Genomic DNA, 23,930 nt, shown 5'->3' with positions numbered 1-23,930 from the left:
CACCGGACGACAGCTATATACCATACAAAAACAAGTAGGCATGAGTGTGAGGCAGGGCAGGAACCCAAAGGAAGAGATGATAATTACACGTCTTAGAACAGGTCATGCTGGATTAAATCTAACATTACACAGAATAGGAAAACACCCCACTGGACTCTGCACACACTGCAGTACACAAGAGATGGTAAAACATTCTGTTAGACTGCAAAAGGTATGAGGAGGAAAGAACTGAGCTAGAAATGCAGACACGATTGCTACTGTTTTTAAATTCAGCTATGCTATTGGAACCTTTACAATCTGGTTTCACTGCTTATCATAGCACGGAGTCTGCTTTGCTAAAAGTGTCCAATGACATTTTACTCGAAGTGGATGCTGGAAAAAATACTGTGTTGATGCTACTAGATCTTACAGCTGCCTTTGATACTGTAGACCAAAACATACTTCTTTGGCGCTTAGAGCATCTGTTTGATATCGAGGGTACCCCCCTTCAATGGTTCAGGTCATATCTTAAGGACAGCGCCTTTTTGGTAACGTAATTTTCCTCATCTTCCGCTCCTATTATTAGTGATGTAAATCAAGGCTCCATTCTGGGCGCACTTCTTTTTAACTTATAAATGTGTCCATTGGGGAATATTATTAGGGCACACAATGTCTCTTTTCATTTGTACATACCATTGAATGCTGGTGACTCCATTCAGCCACTGTTGAACTGTCTGGACGACATTAAAAAATGGTTGACAAATAATTTCCTCCAACTTTATGAAGACAAAATCGAAACAGTTGTTTTTGGCCCCCTGAGATTGAGAGATGGTCTCATTAATGAGCTTCGTAACCATTTCCCCTCAATTTCTTCCCAGGTTGGGAACCTTGGCATCATTCTGGACTCAGAATTATGCTTAACCAAGCAATTTCTAAACTTTCTATTTCTAAACTTAAAACATTTTTGTCTTTCTGAGATTTGGAGAAGGTTATTCATGCTTTTATCACTTCGCGCTTAGATTACTGTAATTCATTATACTTGGGTCTTCCTCAGTCATCTCTGGCTCGTCTCCAGATGGTTCAGAATGCAGCTGCAAGGCTGCTGATTTGGGCAAAGAAATATGATCGTGTCACCTCAATTTTAGCATCGCTCCATTGGCTCCCAGTCCGTGTTAGGATTCAGTTTAAGATTCTGTTGTTTGTTTTTAAAACTCTTAATGATCAAGCTCCTTCTTATCTCAAAGATCTTCTTACACCACATTCATCGAACAGACTTCTAAGATCTTCTGATAGGTTTCTTTTGCATGTCCCTCGTTCCCAGTTAAAAACAAAGGGGGATGGAGCTTTTTCAGTTGCTGCCCCTCGTTTATGGAATCAGTTGCCACTGGACATCCGCCTTACACCTTCTATTACCACTTTTAAAAAGAGGCTTAAAGCATATCTCTTCTCCCAGGTGTTTTAATCTAATTTTTACTATTGTCTATTGTCTGTTTTTATTTGGTTTTGTTCTGTTTTCTATTTTTACTTTCCTTACTCTATTCAGCACTTTAGTCAGCTTCACTGTGTGAAACGTGCTATATAAATAATATTTACTTACTTACTTACTTACTTACTTACTTTAGTAGTAGATTTGGAACTACTACAAAGCAGAGCAATGAATAAACAGATTGATTTGGTGAGTGAATTTAATAGATATGTGAAGCATAAGTACAAACATTTTAAACACATTTTTACAGATGGATCAAAAGATCCAATTACAGGAAATACAGGCTCTGAGGTAGTAGTTCCCAGTCATATAGAAGCAAGATAAGGAGGTTATATTCATGTGGATCCCAGCGCATATTGGCATTATGGGAAATGAAAGGGTAGACAATATAGCCAAGCAATCATTGAAAAAAGAAATTATAGATACAGACATCAATCTTTCAAGATCAGAAGGGACAAGCATTGTATGAGAAATAATTAATAAAGAATGGCAACAATAGTGGGATCAAGAATTAAAAGGTAGACATCTATACTAATAAAAAAGCAGAGTTCACACTGGAAAGAAGGGGAAAAAACAGGAGAGAGGAGACAATTATGACCCGACTAAGAATAGTAAATTCTACAATAAATGAAATAGTACGCTCCATCTTATAGGGAAACATCCAACTGGATTTTGTGAGCGTTGTCAAATACCAGAGACTGTAGAACCTGTGCTTGTTATTTGTAAGAAATATGAAACACAGAGGATGGACATGATAACAGACAGGGAAAGAATAGGATTAACAGGACATGGAATAAAGAATAGAACCAAGAGTGAACAAGGAAGGAAATACTCGATCTGATTTCTAATAAAAACTGGACTAATGACGAGAATATGACGTGGTGCTCTTTGTAGGAGTTCAGTAAGTCCAGAAGATGGCAGTAGTGCAATATCAAGGATGCAAGCTGATGTTAAAAGCCAAAGAAGAAGAAGACGAGCCGATTCTCTCTACATGAAAATATTTTTGCATTTCTATGTTCTGCACAAGATTTTCTTCCATGAGGTTTACAGCAACAGTTAAATCTGAAGGTGTTTAAAAAAAAACCTCGTTACTGTGGCTGTACTTGGAGAGGGTAACTATGTTCTAACTAGATGCACCAAGAGGTAAGTTAAAGTGAAAATGGTTCTCTGAGCTGCTCGGTCTCAGCTAGAACACTGACTGGATCCTAAACGGATCTCTGCTTCATATCTAATAGCGTCTAGTGCAGATAGATGACTTATACCTTTTAAATAAATAAGTATTTACATGAATCTGATCTCTAGGAATTCTAGTTTTATCATTTTCTTGCCATTGCTGATGAGTAGACAAGTTACCTCAGCAAACATTTTCCTCATCGGTTAAGCATTATTATCGACCCTGGGTCTTCACAGTGTCGGGTTTTGGCAGACATTTGAATGAAAATTTAATTATAATTATGGACATACACAACTCTGAGTGACCAATAAACACAGCCAGCTCGAGCCTTTTAGGGCTAATATGTGCATTAAGGTGACACAGTTCTAAATGATAGCAGGGTAATTGTAATAAAATAATAATAAAAAAAATAAAATCATGCATTGCTATTTTTATGTAAGCCTGTAAACTGGAGAGTTTTACTGTTTGACTATATTAACTCACTTTTATACAAAAAGAGATTATAGACATGAGGGGCTACAAGCTAGTAGACATCTTAACCAGTCAAATACCAGATACATAAAAGTGCTTGTGTACAAAGGTCACCCCCCCCCCCCCCCCCATGATCTTCTCAGCAGTACAGATGGCAGGTAATAGTTTTGTGGACTGATTAGAGGAGAAGAACCACACAGTGATGGAGGATGTAAGAATGTTCTCAGTGATTTTGCTGTAAAACTGAACCATTGTTTGGTTGGGATACATTGAGTTTCCGCAACGATCTCAGAAAATACATTGTCTGTTGTGCTTTCTTGACTAGGCATGTGATCTTCTCATCCCATTTGAGGGTGTTCATAAGGGTGTGCAGGGCAGTGTTTACCTCTACTGGGAATATTGTTGAGAGCTGAAAGTAATAATAATAATAATAATAATAATAATAATAATAATAATAATAAATAATTATTTATATAGCATCTTTCATTAAAGAACTGTTCTAAGCACTTTACAAAATTACAATTATATAAGACAGTAAAAAAAAAAACAAATGTCAACAGATATATAATTAATAAATCTCTAATCAAAGACTAAATGAAAACTAAAACTATGTTTTTGTACCCTTCTCTATTTCAAAATGGAGACGGGTAAAGGGAGGGGTGACTCCTTACAGGCTGGAATTTAAAACAAAACAAGTCTCAGGAGACTCTTGCACAGAAACTAATGCCCTTGCTTCCTTAAACAGGCTGTACCCTTAAATTAGTGCACCCCTTGCCCTCGCTTCAAGGTTTTGGTGATTAGGAATACCATGTTGTGATCAGATTCCAGGGGAATGAGCTCCACTGTTAAAAAAAGTTTCTCTAAATAATGCTGTAGCATAAATTTAAAATTGTCACCTGCAGTAGCAATGTGGATCTGCGTTTTCTCCCAGTGATGTACTGAGGCTGGTGACTAATATCAGTTAATAGTTTTCAAACTGCTGAGTCGATTGGATGTCACTGGATTGGGGTAGAATACAAACTACAACCAGAATTATGGAGGAAAAGGAGTCCTCTCCCGCAGACACTCTTGACCGATCCCACCTGCACCTGCTGAAAGTTTGACCATTCCCACAGTTATTTTGTGCTGAACTGAAGTGGCTCAACTTTATATTTAATAAAGTATAAATAAATCAGTCATTTAAAGTCCTGTTACCTTGACCAGGATAACCTCTCAATTCTGCCTCCATGAAAGTAAAATCCACAAAGGTAAAGGAAAGCCAAATGGTCTGTGATAAATGCAGCTGCAGAAGCGAAAGCTCAAGTTTGGTTAGGCCATGGGGGGGGGGGGGGGCGGGCGGACTTTTGGGTGGCCCTGAAAACCTTCTGGCAAACTGTTTGGCACCTCAGGAGGGGGAGACATCCCTAACGATAATAATACATAGAAAAATGTAACAGTTCTCTTATTACACATTAGGATAATGTTGCTTTGTATTTTTTATGTTATTGACGTCCAATTTTTTCTCCCTAGAGACAGAAGAACATGATGCCCACAAGAGCCTCCAGTAGTCATCAAACGACTGCTACTATTCTTTGTATTATGACCAGTCAAGAACAAATACACACAGAACTTCACCACTGCTCATACTGTGGGAAGAGTTTTACTCACCAGAGTAATTTACAAACACACCAGCGCATTCACACAGGAGAAAAACCTCATCAGTGTTCACAGTGTGGAAAGAGTTTCAGTAAGAGAAGGTATCTCCAACAACACCAACAAACTCATACAGGAGAGAAACCATTTATCTGTGTACAGTGTGGGGCAAAATTTACTCTCAGTTGTAATCTCAAAAGACACGAACGCATCCATAAAGGAGAGAAACCATTTATCTGTGTACAGTGTGGGGCAAAATTTAATCTCAAGTGTAATCTCAAAAGACACGAACGGATCCATACAGGAGAGAAACCATTTATCTGTGTACAGTGTGGGGCAAAATTTACTCTCAAGTGTAATCTCAAAACACACCAGCGCATCCATACAGGAGAGAAGCCGTACCACTGCTTACAATGTGGAAAGAGTTTTGCTGACTTGAGTAATTTCCAACAACACCAACGAACCCATGCAGGAGAGAAGTCGTATCACTGCTCACAGTGTGGAAAGAGTTTTTATCTAGAGCGTGCCCTCCAACAACACCAGCGCATTCACACTGGAGAAAAACCATATCAGTGTTCACAGTGTGGAAAGAGTTTTAATCACAAGAGGACTCTCCAGAGTCACCAGAGTATTCACAGAGGAGAGAAGCCGTATCACTGCTCACAGTGTGGGAAGAGTTTTAATCGAGAGTGTAATTTCCAAACACATCAGCGCATTCACACTGGAGAGAAACCTTATCAGTGCTCACAGTGTGGAAAGAGTTTCACCCAACGAAGTGGTCTGAAAACACACCAGCACATTCACACGGGAGAAAAGCCGTATCACTGCTCACAGTGTGGGAAGAGTTTTAATCAAAAGGATACTCTAAGACATCACCAGCGCATTCACACGGGAGAGAAACTTTACAGCTGCTCACAGTGTGGGAAGAGTTTCACCCACCGAAGTGGTCTCAAAACACACCAGCGCATTCACACGGGAGAAAAGCCGTATCACTGCTCACAGTGTGGAAAGAGTTTCACCCAACAAAGTGGTCTCCAAAAACACCAGCGCACTCACATGAGAGAGAAGCTGTGTTAGTGCTGACAGTGTGGGATTTTTTTTTTGCTCAAATGTTTGCTTCCATTTTGAACAGAGATCTACTTATTTAAGTAGCACTTCTGTAAGCCACTCAGGATAAGGGTGTCTGCCTAATACTGTAAGTGTAAATGTCCTATGCAAAACATGTAACTGGTGGAGGATCTGGTAATATAATATAATTGGCAATAAACATCACTGGATTTCATGTAAGGACATGCATTGCACAAGCTTAGTGTAAACTATAGCTACTGGCCCTGATTTCCAGTTGTTGGAATACAGACCTTCACTCCAGAGATTTAGTTGGAAATTTCTCAATAAACATCTGCAGATATGCTCACCTGATATAAAATTATAGTAACAGGCTCACAGTGTGACCTTAATGTTTGCAGTACAAATTAAAGGCAATATGGATTAATATAGACTGTCTAGGTGCGTCATTGTTAGAATAGTCTCAAATTATTCTTTGAAATTTTCAGGTACAGTGCTGTGAAAAAGTATTTGCCTGATTTCTTCCGTTTTTGTGTATAGCTCATAATAAATAATTTTAGATCTTCAAACGAAATACAACATAAAACAAAGGCACCCTGAGTAAACACAAAATACAGTTTTTATGTATTTATATTTTTTGATTGAAGCAACAAAAAAAGTTAACCAACACCTATCACCCATGTGTAAAACTGATTGTCCCATCCATCCATCCATCCATCTTTTATACCACTATCCTTTTCAGGGTCACGAAGAAACCTGGAGCCTATCCCAGGGAGCATAGGGCACAAGGCGGGGTACATCCTGGACAGGGTGCCAGTCCATCGCAGGGCACAATCACATACACATTCACACACCCATTCATACACTATGGACATTTTGGAAATGCCAATCAGCCTACCATGCATGTCTTTGGACTGGGGGAGGAAACCGGAGTACCCGGAGGAAACCCCCACAGCACGGGGAGAACATGCAAACTGGTCTGGTCTTCAGTCCGTAAGTTGAAACTCAAGCGCAGCTGGATTATGCAGCAGAACAATGTTCCAAAGCATAGAAGTAAGTCCACCCCTGAATGGCTAAAAAAAAGCTAAATTAAAATGAAGGATAATGGGGGGGGGCGCGCTGTCTAGCGGGCATTGGAGTAGTTCGGGTTCAGTTTGGGCTCCCGTCGAACTTCTGTTTTTTTTAAGTAATAAGTGTTTTTCGTAGTTAAATACTAGCAAACCCTATTTCTAACATATTTTCTTAAGTTAAATGTAAATATATTTGGAAGGTGGGCTAACGACCTGGTCGGTCGAAGTGGCAGTCTTACAGGCTACGGTGAATGACGTGGCAGTAAAGGTGACTGGACTCAGAAATAAGTGTGAGGACATGGAGGGGAGACTGAGGAGATGTAACATCAGAATTCTGTGTGTGGCGGAAGCAAATGGATCCAGCTCTACAACATCGGTCTCGGAACTACTGAGAGAAATACTACAGCTTGATAGAAATGTGCTTGTGGACCGCTCTCATAGAAGTCTGGGTCCTGTGAGGAAGGATGGGAAACCACGCGCCATCATAGCCAAACTCCACTACTACCAGGACTGCGTTGAGGTACTGAGCCGGGCGCGCTCTTGAGCCCTGCTCCGGTGTAACAGTGAGACGATTGCTATCTTTCCGGATTATACCGCGAGTGTCGCTAAGGCCAGGGCGGCCTTCAATGAGGTCAGGAAGTTGCTCCATAACCGGCAGGGAATTCCGTATGGCATCCTGTTTCCAGCCCGTCTCCGTTTGAGCAACGTCAGGAAGAATGTCATTACTACTGTAGAGGGCTGAGTGAGTAAATTGCCCTGGCTAATTCATCGTCTCTGAACTCTGACTGGATGATAACTGTTTGATCAGACTTCTACTGTAATAAGGAGGATGATCAACAACGCTGTCTTATTTTCTGTTATATACGCTATGATCGGGTGTAATCTTCTACACTGTGATAGGATGCACTTTTTTTTTTTTGAGTTTACTTTTCATACCAGAGGTTCGGTGGAGCTTGAGCAGTAGGCTCTATAGAGTTCCTCCACACAAGCACTGAATGTGTGGATTTGTTTTCGGAATGTATGGTGAGCACCCTGTTCCTGTAGATGCTGTGGGGTGGGGTTGCGGGGAGGGTGTGCTAGATTTGTCGTGTATTGTGTTTAATTTGCCAGACATCTGTGTTGTGGCCCATCTGCTGTCATTCTAGGTTCCCTGTAGGGCTCAGATATCTGACCTTTTTTTCTCTCATTATGACTGACTTCAGTATTCCCAGAGGGTCGGATGGTAATGTGGTTAATTTCGTGAGGTGGAATGTTAAGGCACTTAATCATTCTTTAAAGCGAAAGAAGGTATTTACACATCTGAAACGGCTTAATATAAATATTGCATTTCTTCAGGAGACACATCTACGGTCATCAGACCATTCTGGACTGGGAGTGGAGTGGTCAGGACAGATATTTAATTCTAATTTCCATTCAAAGGCTAGGGGGGCAGCTATATTAATTGATAGAAATACACCATTTACGATGACAAGTGTGGAAGCTGACCCCGCTGGGCGCTATGTTATTGCCGTTGGGCAAATTTATACTTTTCCGGTCATTTTGGCCAATGTTTATGCACCAAACTGGGATGATTCAATGTTCTTCACAAATTTTTTTTCCCGCCTACCGAATATGGCATCGCATTACCTTATCCTCGGTGGTGACATGAACTGTATGCTTTCCCCTGTGTTGGATCATAGCTCACCCAGATTCTCATCCCTGTCTGGGGCGGCACATTCTATCCAGCTCTTCCTCGAGTCGTACGGAGTGGTGGACGTGTGGCGTTTTCGCAACCCTGCTTCCAGGAGTTACTCTTTTTTCTCCTCAGTTCATAATACATATTCCCATATAGACTATTTCTTTTTGGACAAAAGAATGCTTCCCCTCATAGCCAGATATGATTATGGACCCATAGTTATTTCAGATCACTGGCCCTTGACTATGAGAATGCGCATCCCGGATGCGCAATCCAATTACCGCCCTTGGAGACTCAATCCTCTGCTTTTGTCGGATGATGTTTTTACTAGTTTTATTGCATCTGAAATTTCGGGTTTTTTGGATATTAATCAAATAACTGGAATGTCCTCCTTGACGATTTGGGAGTCGCTGAAGGCGTATTTACGAGGTCAGGTCATCTCATACTGTGCTAATCAGAAGAGAGTGAGCACTGCTCGACTTAAAGAGATTCTTGAGCTGGATAGGTCACATAGCCAACTACCCTCTGCAGATTATATGAAGAGGCATTTGTCACTGCAGACAGAGTTTGACCTTTTATCGATGAAACAGTCTGAGTATCTTCTCTCCAAATCACGATATGGGTTTTATGAGCACGGGGAGAAGGCTGGACAGGTTCTCGCTCACCAGCTAAGACAGAGAACTGCTAATCTGAAAATCTCTGAAATATATGACGAGCAGGGCTCAAAGTGTTCAGATAGTCATAAAATTAACTCCAGTTTTCAAGCTTTTTATGTCACTATACAGCTCTGGCCCATCTATAGAAACTTCTGTATTGGAAGACTTTTTTAAGACCCTGCATGTTCTGTCCTTAGATCCAGGGGAGGCCGCAGAGCTGGAGGAGGACCTCTCGGTCGGGGAGATAGCATCAGCGATTGGCTGTATGCAAGTCCCCAGGACCGGATGGTTATCCAACCGATTTCTACGAAAAGTTTTCAAGGCAACTGTCCCCTTTGTTATTGTCGGTTTTCAAGGAGTCGTTCTCCTTGAGAGCCCTGCCATCTACTATGAATGAAGCAGTTATCTCCTTACTCCTTAAGAAAGACAAGAGCCCTCTTGAGTGCAGCTCTTATCGTCCAATTTCTTTAATAAATACAGATGTTAAAATCCTTGCTAAAACTTTGGCACGTTGCTTGGAGGTGGTTCTTCCATCCATTATATCGCCGGACCAAACAGGTTTTATTAGGAATCGTTACTCTTTTTTTCAACATCAGACACCTTTTCAATATCCTCTATAGCCCCTCTCCACCTGGTACCCCAGAAGTAGTGCTTTCACTTGACGCTGAAAAGGCGTTTGACTGGGTGGAATGGGGCTATCTTTTCAGCGCGCTGGAGAGGTTTGGATTATGTCCCAGGTTCATATTATGGGTCAGACTTGTATATACATCTCCGAGGACTGCTGTCTGTACTTATAATAATTTGTCCACCTACTTCGAGCTCCAGCAGGGTACAAGACAGGGATGTCCTCTGTCGCCACTTCTATTTGCCATTGTAATGGAGCCACTTGCTGTGGTGCTAAGACAGAATACTGGCATTAGGGGGAACCGGCGTGCGGGGATAGAGCATAAAGTTTCTTTGTACGCGGATGACATGCTATCGTTCAGTTCACAGCCCCTCAAGAGTATCCCTAAACTAATGGTCCTACTTGAGGCTTTTGGCAGAATATCGGGCTATAAGGTCAATATTAAAAAAGTGAACTGATGCCTGTTGGTGAGGGGGCAGGCCAGGTACCCCTAGACTCATTCCCTTTCAAAATTAGTCTAAAGAAGTTCAAGTATCTCGGGGTGTGGGTTACACATAGTTATAGATCTATACTAAGCTAATTATCAGCCCCTGTTATCTAATCTGAAGCAAGATATTGAGCGGTGGGATCCCCTGCCTCTCTCCCTCGGGGGCAGAATCAATACTATAAAGATAAATGTGCTGCCTAAATTTTTATGTTTTCCAGTGTTTCCCAGTGTTTCTTACGAAATCCTTCTTTTCAAAATGAACAATCAGATACCAGCCTTTATCTGGAACAAAAAGCCACCATGGATCAAAAGGCATATATTGCAGAGACTTCGAGCGAAGGGAGGGATGGCACTCCCAAACTTCATGTACTACTACTGGGCAGCTAATATAAGATCACTGTTGTACTGGATGAGGGAGAGTGCAGCAGCCCCTGGATGGACAATTATGGAAGGGGCGTCCATTGCGTCCACCTTCCCGGCGGCCCTACTGTGTGCTAAATTACCATTCGCACAACCTCTGTCTAGCTTTACCTCTAATCCAGTTGTTGTACACTCAAGCAAAATTTGGAATCAGTTTAGAAGATCTTACTCTCTTGGGGACTTGTCACTGACGGGGCCACTTGCAAATAATCATCTGTTTCTCCCATCTTTGTTGGATAAGACTTTTGTTACTTGGTCTAGAAAGGGGGCTGTCTTATTGTCTGATCTCTATTTTGGTGGTGTTTTTGTCTCATTCAAGCAGCTAATGCTAAAATATCTCATTTCCAGAATTCATTTTTATAAATATTTGCAGCTTAGAAGCTTTGTGGCTTTAAATTCAGACACCTTCCCATTGTGCCCTTCCAATTCGCTGTTGGATGCAATTTTTAAATGTAAACTGGCCAGGAAGCAGACAATGAGGGTTATCTATGACCTACTCGGCATGCATGATTTGTCGTCCCTAGATCTCCTTAAGAATAAATGGGAGACGGACTTAGGCAAATCAATTTCGGATAATGATTGGTGCAAAGTAATCCAGGGGATTTTCTCCTCCTCCATTTGTCTCAGACATGCAGTTGTCCAATTTATAATTGTTCACTGTCTGCATTGGTCCAAAGCTAGACTCTCGAAGATTAATTCCGGCATAGATCCCACATGTGATCGATGCAGACAGGCTCCAGCCACTCTGTTGCATACGTTCTGGACAAGTCCAAAGCTGTACACATTCTGGCAATCTATATTTGAGACTTTCACTAAGATATTGGGAAGAGTATTACAGCCGTCCCCTCTTATTGCGATGTTTGGGGTGACCCCGGAGTATACTCCTTTTAGATGGTATGAGATCAGCATGATGTCCTTCTGCACTCTCCTGGCCAGGAGATTAATATTGTTTAGATGGAAGGATCCTGCTCCACCGGTGTATAGTCATTGGGTCAGGGAAGTCATGTGTCATCTTAAGTTAGAAAAGATTAGATACACTGTAAAGGGAGCGACTGGGAAATTTTGTAGAATCTGGCAACCTTTTCTGTTCTTTGTCAGAGACAGTATGCTGGATGCTGACAGTATTATGTGATCATTATCTATAATTTTATTTCTTTTGCTCTCTTCTTTTCTATGGTGGTCTGGCTTTATAATATGTAATGTGTATGTTCTATGTCTGGCACTGGGTGGGGGGTTTGTTCTATTTGTTTGGTTGGTGTTGTATGTTTAATTTGAAAAATGCTAATAAAGAAACCTTGATCAAAAAAAAAATGAAGGATAACATTTCCTATGCTGAAGCAGTCAAGAGAAGTGAACAAAAAAAGTAGTTGGATACTTTAGTAGTAGACTTGGAACTACTACAAACCAGAGCAATGAATAAACAGACTGATTTGGTGAGTGAATTTAATAGATATGTGAAGCATAAGTACAAACATTTTAACGCATTTTTACATATGGATCAAAAGATCCAGTTACAGGAAATACAGGCTCTGCGGTAGTAGTTCCCAGTCAGAGAAATAATGATTATCCACTCAAGAATAAAGATGCAAGATAAGGAGGTTATATTCATGTGGATCCCAGCCCATATTGGCATTATGGGAAATGAAAGGGTAGACAATATAGCCAAGCAATCGTTGAAAAAAGAGATTATAGATACAAACATCAATATTTCAAGATCAGAAGGGACAAGCTTTGTATGAGAAATAATTATTAAAGAATGGCAACAACAGTGGGATTAAGAATTAAAAGGTAGACATCTATACTAATAAAAAAAGCAGAGTTCACACTGGAAAGAAGGGGAAAAAACAGGAGAGAGGAGACAATTATGACCCGACTAAGAATAGTAAATTCCACAATAAATAAAATAGTACACTCCATGTTATAGGGAAACATCCAACTGGATTTTTTAAGTGTTGTCAAATACCAGAGACTGTAGAACATGTGCTTGTTATTTGTAGGAAATTTCAAACACAGAGGATGGACATGATAACAGACAGGGAAAGAATAGGATTAACAGGACATGGAGTAAAGAATATAAGAGTGAACAAGGAAGGAAATACTCGATCTGATTTCTAATAAAAACTGGACTAATGACGAGAATATGACATGGTGCTCTGTGTAGGAGTTCAGTAAGTCCAGAAGATGGCAGTAGTGCAACATCAAGGATGCAAGCTGATGTTAAAAGCCAAAGAAGAAGAAGACGAGCCGATCATCTCTACATGAAAATATCTGCACAATATGTTCTGCACAAGATTTTCTTCCATGAGGTTTACAGCAACAGTTAAATCTGAAGGTGTTTAAGAAAAGCTCGTTACTGTGGCTGTACTTGGAGAGGGTAACTATGTTCTAACTAGATGCACCAAGAGGTAAGTTAAAGTTGGTAAACATTTGAATGAAAATCACCTTTAATTATAATTATGGACATATACAATTCTGAGTGACCAATTAACACAGCCAGCTCGAGCCTTTTAGGGCTTATTCAACACTCCATGTTGTATTTCCTCCTTGAAGGAGTTTTATAATCCTTTCCATTGTTTCATTTGACAACTCTCCTGTTGGTGCCATGTTTCCTTTCAATTAACTAAATCCAACAATTTATTAAGGTGTGTAAGCACTCTCTTTTAACTGCAGACAAATTTGCGTTTTTAGACTTGTGCTGGTATTTGTTTCAGAAAAGCAAATTACAAGGTGATTCCATAATTTTTTCCTCAACTATGCCGTTAATTAAAATTATTTCATTTGTTTGAGGTATGTTTCACGAAGCCAGAATGTTTACTTATTAAACAAAAATAGTTTTGTGTCATATCTGTGATTTGTTTATTTGCAATGATGTAAAAAACCAGGGTGAACATCCTCTAAGTGTGGAGATTCCATAATTTTTGCCAGGGGTTATATGTGCATTAAGGTGACATAAAAAAAAAAAAAAGATAGCAGGGTAGGTCTTATAAAACTGCAATAATCAAATCTGTGTCATACATTGCTATTTTTATGTAACTCTGTTAACTGGAGAGTTTTATTGTTTGACTACATATATACACTGTATTAACTCACTTTTATACAAAAAGCGATTATAGACACGAGGGGCTACAAGCTAGTAGACATCTTAACCAGTCAAATTAAATCATGGGTATTCAACTAAAAGTTTCAGATGCATAAAATTCATTGTGTACAAAGGTCAAACTTAAAATGACTGAATTGTGAAATGACTTTATATTTCTTAACCATTAGCGATTTGTTTATAGGTATTCGATAATTTGAAGTGGTTGTGTTTTGTTTCATACTGGCACTTTTTTTATAACCATTTTTGACTCAACACATGTCAAGATGTTGAGAATTTGTCATGGGGACTTATCTGTCCATGATGTTGGATTTTATTTCTAATCTAGTCTTGGCCAATTCCCCAACCCTCCATTAACCCAACATTGATATTGTTGAGCAGTGGAGTAATAATACATAGAAAAATTAAACAGTTTTTTATGGGGCATTGGGATAATTATGCTTTGCATTTTTCATGTTATTGACTTCCATTTTTTTCTCCCTAGAGACAGAAGAACATGATGCCCACAAAAGACTACAGCAGTCATCAAACGACTGCTGGTATTCTTTCTACTACGACCAGTCACGAACAAATGCACACAGAACTTCACCACTGCTCATACTGTGGGAAGAGTTTTACTCACCAGAGTAGTTTACAAACACACCAGCGCATTCACACAGGAGAAAAACCTCATCAGTGCTCACAGTGTGGAAAGAGTTTCAATCAGAGAAGGTATCTAAAGCTACACCAGCACATTCACACTGGAGAAAAGCCATATCAGTGCTCGCAGTGTAGAAAGAGTTTTGCCCGACTTAGTAATTTCCAACACCACCAACGAATTCATACAGGAGAGAAACCATTTATCTGCGTACAGTGTGGGAGAAGATTTGCTCACCAGTGTACTCTCAAAACACACCAACGCATCCATACAGGAGAGAAACCGTATCACTGCTCACAATGTGGGAGGAGTTTTGCTGTGTTGAGTAATTTCCTACAACACCAACGGATTCACGCAGGAGAGAAGTCGTATCCCTGCTCACAGTGTGGAAAGAGTTTTAATCTAGAGAGTAATCTCCAACAACACCAGCGCATTCACACTGGAGATAAACCGTATCAGTGCTCACAGTGTGGGAAGAGTTTTAATCACAACAGGTCTCTCCAGCGTCACCAGAGTATTCACAGAGGAGAGAAGCCGTATCACTGCTCACAGTGTGGGAAGAGTTTTAACCGAGAGTGTAATTTCCAAACACATCAGCGCATTCACACCGGAGAGAAACCTTATAGCTGCTCACAGTGTGGAAAGAGTTTTAATCACCTAAGTGTTCTCAAAACACACCAGCGAATTCACATGGGAGAAAAGCCGTATCAGTGTTCACAGTGTGGGAAGAGTTTTAATCGACAGGATTACCTCCAGTATCACCAGCGAATTCATACTGGAGAGAAGCCATATCACTGCTCAAAAAAAGTGGAAAAGGTTTTACTCACCCAAGAAATCTCCAAAAACACCAGGCCATTCACATGAGGGAGAAGCTGTGTTCGTGCTGACAGTGTAGGATTTTTCTTTGCACAAATGTTTGCTTCCACTTTGAACAGAGATTTACTTTTTTAAGTAGTTCTAACACACCCAAGTGTGCCAACACCGAGCCAACAGTTTTTGATATGAAAATGTGACATTACATGAAATATTATTTTCCTGTAGTTTACACAGTAATTCTATAGAATAAGTTTGCATAATAATATATTGATTTGATCTTAATTTCTTAGCATTATACACTGTCTACAATAGACTTGTCTTTTTTAATATTATACTAACCTCCACAACAGGGTTCGATGATACTCTTGGTTCCTGACCTAATGAACCAGCATGAGGATGTGTTTATTGATGGAGATTTCAGAGCACTTCTGTAAGTCATTCTGCTAAATGCCGTGAGTGAAAATACATCCATCCATCCATCCATCCATCTTCTATACTGCTTATCCTTCCTTCAGGGTCACGGGGAAACCTGGAGCCTATCCCAGGGAGCATCGGGTACAAAAACCTGGACAGGGTGCCAATCCATCGCAGGGCACACTCACATACACATTCACACACCCATTCATACACTACGGACACTTTGGACATGCCAATCAGCCTACCATGCATGTCTTTGGACTGGGGGAGGAAACTGGAGTACCCGGAGGAAACCCTCGCAGCACGGGGAGAACATGCAAACTCCACACACACAGGGCCGCGGTGGGAATCAAACCCTGGACCGTGGAGGTGTGAGGCAAACATGCTAACTGTGAGTGAAAATGTCCTACCCAAAACGTGTAATGAATGGTAGAGCACTTTCTCTGACTCTGCCTTCGATTCAGAAACTGGTCCTCCACCATGCCCCGCTTCCACATACCCTGACTCAGGTCATGGAGCCATTTGGCCTGCCACCTACTCTCCCTGAACACCCCCCTCAGCCATCTGCACCTCTGGCCCGTGGACCTCACACTTAAACCGATGACGTGCCAGATAACAAAGAGTGATCCACGTTTTGGCATCCTTCATGCAGTGGAGCCACTGGAGCGGGGCATGGACCGAACAGAAAGTGAAGGCCCATCCCAACAAGATAGTATTGAAGGGTGAGGACCGTCCATTTGATGGCTAGACATTTCTCGAAATTTAGACACCGCATTGATCACATGTCCACACAGAACTGGACCAAACCGTCTGCCTTGGGAACCGAGACCAACAGACTGGACCAGGCACTGTGGGACTCCTTGATTACCCCCATATTGAGCATGGCTGTAAGCTCCTCCCGAACCACCTGTTTTTTGTGCTTGGGGAAACAATAGGGGTGGGTGTATATCATCACCTCTGGGGGCATCTCAATGTGGTGTTCGATGAGATTAGTACGAAAATTCCACCTGCATCTTGGCAACCTGTGTCATTTCAGATAGTGAGAGGTGGTCTCCACAAGAGACTGTGGTGGATTGAGCCACTGTTTTTAGATTTACCTCTGGTCCTATCTCCTACCTCTCCGAAATGACTGTTGCCAAAACCACAGGGACTCCCACTCTCCACAGTTTAAGGAGATTGAGCTGGTAAATCTGCCACACCCCGCCTCTATCCGTTTGTCTTACTTCATAGTCGATGTCCCCGACTGGCTGTGTGACCTTGAACGGCCCTTGCCACTTGCCGAGCGATTTGCAGCTCGATGTCAGTAATAATACGAGCACTCTTATCCCTTTGATAATTCCTGTAGCTGAGTACCCGTTATACAGTCGGGACTGTCATTCTTGTTTTGCCCTCAGGTTCAGAACATATTGAATTTCATTCTTGCCTGTTAGAAGGTCTCTCCTCAAAGTTTTCCCTAATGACGTATAGGATGCCCCAAGGCTTCCGCCTGTACAATCAATCAAATGGGGGAAATCCTGTGAAGGCTTGCGGGACCTCTCGAACTACAAATAACAGGGGATTGAGCCACGTATCCCAATCCCAAGCATCATCATGAATGCATTTACAAATCATATTATTAATTCTTGATTAAATGTTTGACCAGCCCATCCATCCATCAAAATTCATACAGTTCGCAAAGAGTGCGTGACATAAAGGACATGCTCTGGTCAGTCAGGATCTTTTTCAAGATCCTGACTTCCTACTTAGATGTTGCAGAGAGGCATTGCTTCTGGGTATCGTGCTTTGTAGTCCACTAAAACTAACACAAAGCGATGCTCTCGTGCATTCCTTTCTAATGATCCGACGAGTTCCATACCAATTCTTTCATAGGGGATCTTGATTAAGGGTAATGGGCACAATGGTGGTTTTGGGGTGGCTGGCAGATTCACCAGCTGACGTGTACACCTCCTGCCAACATCGCCATGAAAGCCCGGGCAAATAGAAACAGGCCATAAGTCGGTTCAGTGTTTTATTGTGCCCTTAGTGCCCCACCATCGGATTATGGCGAGCCACCTGGAATATTTCCCGACGGCTCTTTGGGACCAATAATTGGGTCATTTCCTCTTTGGTTTTAATGTCTTTCATCACACAGTATAACCTATTTTGGTAACACTTTCTATGAATACCATGCTCATAATGAATTATAACCTCATTTATAGTTATATATAAGCAAGTAGTACTGTTCTATAAATACATTTATAAAGACACATGAAGACCTATACTTCATTATAATAACAGTTATAGCTACATTTATATTATTGTTATAATTACTTAGTGATATTTTATAATATTTATAAGTATTAATTAGTCAGTCCTATGGTTCCATTAATGTATTCATAAAAATGCAGCCTGCATTTTTATAATGTTATTATATTATAGTTATAATGACTTATTAGTAATGCAGATTTATTTATAAGTCCAATAAGTGAATTATTTTATATCACTGTCGATAGTTGTGTTGTGCTGACTTATAAATACTTATTGTGAGTGATAATACAATTACTTACCTTTATAAATGCATCAGTGATGGCTTTATGTAAAGTGAAAGGATAGGATGCAGTTTCCATAGTGCAAATGTTAAGAAATCATGAAGATGTGCTTATTATATGTTATAAATGCCTTTAAAATTGTTTATTTGTAAATGTAACTACTGAATAATATTGGTTTTAATAAAGTAATGAAAAAAACAAATCATTAATGCAAACATGAATGCAAATATTTCTTTTAATGTTACATACTAGCAAAACATTGTAACATTTATTTTTACATATACGTACATACATGGTCATTACTAGCTATAAGGACACTGAGGTCTGGACCACAATAGTTTCGGAAGGTTTTTTTTTTTTTTTTGGTTTTGTTTTCTTAAGCAGTCTAACTTTAGTCAGAACAGTTTATCTAAGAATGGAAGTACAACATACAGTTGCAGAGATTAGAATTTAGCAAGTGCTGTAGTGCGCATTCTGCATTTTGGTATATTAAATTTGAAGTAGATCACATTTTCAATCCGGCCCACCAAAATATGTCAGAATTTGTGTTCTGTAAAATACTGTAGAAAGATTTAGATTGATATTTAACATCCTTACCCACAGTCCAGTCCAATAGGTGGCGGTAAAACACCTTTTATCTGTGAAACCACCTCAAATCCAAAAAGAAGAGCTGCAGCAGATAGAACAATAGAAACCATTACAGAAATTCTACAAATTCCATTACAAACCACCAGCGAACCATTAAATCTATTAATAGTCCTTAATGGTATCCACTAGACATGCCACCAGTAGAAGGCTACAAATTACCAGTAGAGACCAACAGGGACCATTACATTTTCCATTAAAACCAATACAAGTCCCATTATAGCCATTAAAATCATTACAAATTCTGTGAGGGTTTCTATTGTTTTTTTTTTCTCATCAGGGATATCAAAGACGTAGACGTCAGACTTAAAGTTCAAGAACGAGCTGTGAAACATGTATTATTTCTGATCTTATTTCTGATTTCTGAGTGTCATATCACAGCAAACCAGTGACTACATTTCCCATACTGCACAGCGGCCTACAAACATGGCCACCATGGACTGCAATTCCCAGAACACTCTCTCACACACACACACACACACACACACACACACAGAACACCCATTCTAATCACACACACCTGCTTCCAATCTCACACACCTTCACAACCACAGTATATAAGAGACTGTTCTAACACTATGACTTTGTGAAGTATTATGTGAGTTTTCCGTATACCAAGCGTTTGTTATCGGTTCATGTGTTATTGTTTTGATCTCGTTCTTGATTCTGGTTTGCCTCATTTATGCCTGTTTGCCAATCGTCTGACCCATTGCCTTTTTTTTGACAATGCTATTGTCTGATGTTTTGGATTTGTCTGCCTGCATCTCTTATCTGCACTTGCGTCCATCCTAGTGTCCTTTACGTTTATTATGTGACAGAATACTTTGCCTACAACATGGAAGCAACAGGAGAGCATCTATACCAGAGATACCATCACACCGGAATCTCTATATCTCTATACCGGGATCTCTATACCTTTTGATTCTGTGCGTTTTCCCCAGTGGTTCCCCCTGGCAGTACCAGCGTCCTTTGATGGCTTTGAGGTACATTCTGAAGGTTTTATACTTCAGTGCCAGTTTTATTTCACAAGCCTGGAAGACCATAAGCCCAGAGAGGAGCAGTGGCTGGGATTCATGTTGTCTCGACTCACTGGCCCAGCCCACAGTTAGGCTGAGTTCCTGATTACTAGGGGGACCAGTGAGCTTAGCCAAGTAAGCCAGTTGGTTCAACTTTTAGTTCAGGTGTTCGGACGTCCAGGGCCCAAACTTGACATTGAAAAAATGTTAGGAAGGCCCAGTCTAACAGATGAACCCTCTCAGACTTTCATCTCATATTACGAGAGGGAGCTGGCTGGCAGGAGAGTCTGTACAGCTCAGTTTCAGCCCCTGGCCTACAGGGCAGTGTTGATGGTGACACAGACCTGCAAGACCGAGGGCTGCTGTAAAGAGGCCCAGCTACAATGTCCCACATGCAGGAAACTTGGGATACATGGATCATATTTCTGCTCTCAGGGATGTTTTAAGAGCATCTGGTGTGCTCACAAACGGCTCCACAAGAGAGCACCAGTGGAGCTCCAGCTAGATGTTAACCTGCCGACCTCATCGAGCTCTAGCCGGAGGTCAACGTGGTGACCTCCTCTCCAGAGCTCCAGTATGAGACCCATGAGGTGGTCTCATATGCAGAGCTCCAGCCAGAGGTCAAAGTAGCGACCTCTGCTCCCGAGCTACAGCTTGAGATCCACGAGGTGGTTTCGACTGCAGAGACCCCAATCAGAGGTCAACAAGGTGACCTCACCGCCAGGGCTCCAACCTGAGACCCACGAGGTGGACTCACCCGCAGAGTTCCTGCCAGAGGTCAACGTGGTGACCTATGCTCCAGAACTCCAGCCAGAGGTAAATGTGGTGACCTCATCTCCAGAGCTCGAACCTGAGACCCATGAAGGGGTCCTACCTCCAAGCTCCAGCCAGACGTCAATGTGGCGACCTCGGTTCCAGAGCTCCAGCTCGAGACCTACAAGGTGGTCTCACCTGCCGAGCTCCAGCTGGAGGTCAACGTGGCGACCTCATCCCCAGAGCTCCAGCATGAGACCCACGAGGCGGTCTCATCCCCAGAGTTTCACCCTGAGACCCACAAGGTTGTCTCATCTCCAGAGCTCCACCATAAAGTCAAGATCCTGCTAGTGGTCAAGGAGGTGACCTCCCAAGCCATGTTCATGTCCGAGATTGAAGAGGCGACCTTTCAAGCCCAGTTCCTGTCCCAGGTCGAAGAGATGGCCAGGCCAAGCCAAGCTCTGCTCATGACAAGTTCCTTTCCGACGTCGATGAGGCGACCTCCCATTCCAAGTTTCTGTCCGATGTCGATGAGGCGACCTCCCACGCCAAGTTCCTGTCCAATTTCAACGAGGCGACCTCCAACGCCAAGTTCCTGTCCGATGTCGACGAGTCGACCTCCCACGCTAATTTCCAGTCTGAGCTCAACCATGTGACCTTCCATGCCAAGTTCCAGTCTGAAACTGACGTCACGACCAACCAGGTTCTGCTTATGCCTGAAACCGACGTCACGACCAAACAAGTTATGCTCCCGCCAGAGTCTGCTGCCACGGACGACCAAGTTATTATCACGCCCGAATCTGCTGACGCAGACAGCCAAGTTCTGTTCATGCCCGAGGCTGCCGACACGGACAACCAACTTCTGCTCACGCCCGAGTCTGCTGACATGGACAACCAAGTTATTATCACTCCTGAATCTACTGACACGGACAGCCAAGTTCTGCTCACGCTCGAGTCTGCCTACAAGGACAACCAAGTTCTGCTCATGCCCGTGTCTGCTGACAAGGACAACCAAGTTCTACTCATGTCTGAAGCAGATGTCATGACTAACCAAGTTTAGCCTGCAAAGTCGATGGAGAACGACATTCAGACTCTCTGTGTGACTGAGGACGCCGCCCAGCATCCCTATACAGCTGAGGATGCCACTCAGCCACTACCTTCTTCTGAGTTTCTCCATCTCCCGTTGCAGCCAAGAGCTCTGTTTTGCTTCCCTACTCTTCCGTGGATGCCGCTATGCCAAGTTTCTATGAGGATGTCACTCCACCTTCCTGCTCCGCTGAGGACGTCGCTCCACCTTCCTGCTCCACTGAGGACACTCAAGAAAACACTCAAGAAAGGCAGACGAGATGGCCCGCCAAGTCAAGCCCCAGTCTAAAGCTGACGTAGGTGGAACTTGAGACCTTCTGTGGTTCCAGAGACACACCCAGCTAAAAAATTTTGGTTCCCAGAACATACATTTTTAAGGTTTGTTTTTGGTTAGCCAAGAAAGTTTTACTTGTGGAAATAGAATGTTGTTTTTAGGTTTGCAGAACGTTCCCCTAATATTCTCATTTGTTTTACATATTCATACATTCATGCATCATTAATCATAAATAAAATGAATCAGTCTGCATAAATAAATAAATAGTCAGCACACAATCCATGTTTTTATTCATCCACTGTTTAATTGTTTACTTAAAATAACATGAGCCATGAATCTTGGGACATTCAACACAGTAATTATTATTTAATACAAAAAAAAAAAAACTTAAACATTTTCATGGATAAAAAATTTAAATAACATTGTATTATTAAAAAATTAATTGTAACTATAAAAATGGATACAATTTTCAACTTCTGATCAACTTCTCCACTTGAAAAAACTTCTTCCACCACTGTCATCTGCAAATTTAACAAAAATGAAAAAGGCAATGTAAGTTACATGAGACATAAGATTAAATCATTAGAATTAGATGAACAATTAAATAAATTACATAAATAAACTTTACTTTATATGTCTAATATCATGGAGTTTGCACACGGCTGCATCTAGTGGTCTGATGTTACACGCAACTCCAAAAGAAAAAAAAATCTAAAATGAAAAGCAGGCATGCATTGGATATTATGACTTGTTTTGTGTATTTTGTCATAAAACTTTGGTTCTCAGATGAATTAATTAATTTTGGGAAACCAGGCAAGAGCATCAGGGAGATGTGGCTCTGGCAAGTTGAATTCTCTGTGCACTTCCCAGCTGCGACCATTATTTTTATTTACAACAATTAATGACTGACTGTGTGGCATGACCAAACATTATAGGTTTTATGTGTCAGCTGCTATATTTTACTTCCTTGAACTGTGAAACTGTGAACTAATGTGTGAAACCTAACCAATTAGCCAGATAGCTAGCTACCATCCAACACTGCTTAGCCTAGGTAAATAGCTAATAAAACAAACTAATGTGTTGTAGCTAACTAGCTTCCTAACTTCAGACAAAGAAAAGTTAAGTGACAGCAACGCAGATTGTGAAAAAATGAAAAATTATGGAAAAACCTGCAGCAAAATCTAGCATTTTTAGCCGCAACAATCACAAAAAAACCCCATGAAATCCTGTACGGACTGAAAAAAACACATGAATAAAGAGTAAAAAACAAACTTGCCATAAATAGTACATAAAAATAGAAGTGAGAAGCAAGAACATAGAATATTATCACTCAACCTTCAACAAAATAAGTTAAAAAGGTCGCACAGGTTTTTTTCTTAAGAGCTTTGGAGTTCTTGCAGTGAAATAGATTGGATGTATTTCTCAGTTTCTTTTCCAAAATCAGTCAATAAGGACAATTGATGGCTGAATTTACTATGATGAATGTGAAATTTGGCAAACAGCAATAAAAGATTGATGATAAAATATTCTTTTTTGTTTTGCTCATGTTTATAGAAACCAAACAATACATCTGTACACAACAATGAAAAACCCATAAGCAAATTTTGTTTAATAAACTAAAAATCAAACCAGAATAATTGCGTATAATGGCAATCCCAAAAAATATGAAGTGCAGTTTCATTAGGGGCACCACAAAAAGAGCAATTTGTACGCCTGTCTAATTGAAACTTTCTTAAATATACTTTGGCTGGGTAAAATCTATGTAATAGTTTAAACAACTTCCCTTTATTTTGCTAGTTATTATGTATTTAAGAGGCAATGTCGCCAACTCGAGTTGACAAAATTACAATTGCATGAAATTGTTTTGCGCACTCTTTCACAGTGATGTTTGTTGGTAAGTGAGACCTTGTAGCTGTAATCA

General features: G+C 41.0%; 1 protein-coding gene across 1 annotated transcript in view; it reads left to right on the top strand.

Annotated features, from left to right (window-relative positions):
• Positions 1–1,694: 1,694 nt before the first annotated feature.
• The window catches only part of LOC128610755 (zinc finger protein 850-like), a 36,742-nt gene continuing 14,506 nt past the window's right edge, over positions 1,695–23,930 (top strand). Inside the window, exons 1-8 of the mRNA XM_053630172.1 lie at positions 1,695–2,608; positions 4,620–5,798; positions 14,493–15,329; positions 16,502–16,594; positions 19,822–19,863; positions 20,581–20,795; positions 21,049–21,301; positions 21,410–21,625. Coding sequence (XP_053486147.1) covers positions 2,597–2,608; positions 4,620–5,798; positions 14,493–15,329; positions 16,502–16,594; positions 19,822–19,863; positions 20,581–20,795; positions 21,049–21,301; positions 21,410–21,625 — 2,847 coding nt within the window. The 5' untranslated portion in view covers positions 1,695–2,596. The remainder of the gene's footprint in view (positions 2,609–4,619; positions 5,799–14,492; positions 15,330–16,501; positions 16,595–19,821; positions 19,864–20,580; positions 20,796–21,048; positions 21,302–21,409; positions 21,626–23,930) is intronic.

Source organism: Ictalurus furcatus, chromosome 7, assembly GCF_023375685.1.
Source record: "Ictalurus furcatus strain D&B chromosome 7, Billie_1.0, whole genome shotgun sequence".
Classification (NCBI taxonomy): Eukaryota; Metazoa; Chordata; class Actinopteri; order Siluriformes; family Ictaluridae; genus Ictalurus; species Ictalurus furcatus.
The sequence above is the reverse complement of the archived record's forward strand: the minus strand, read 5'-3'. Positions and strand labels throughout refer to the sequence as shown.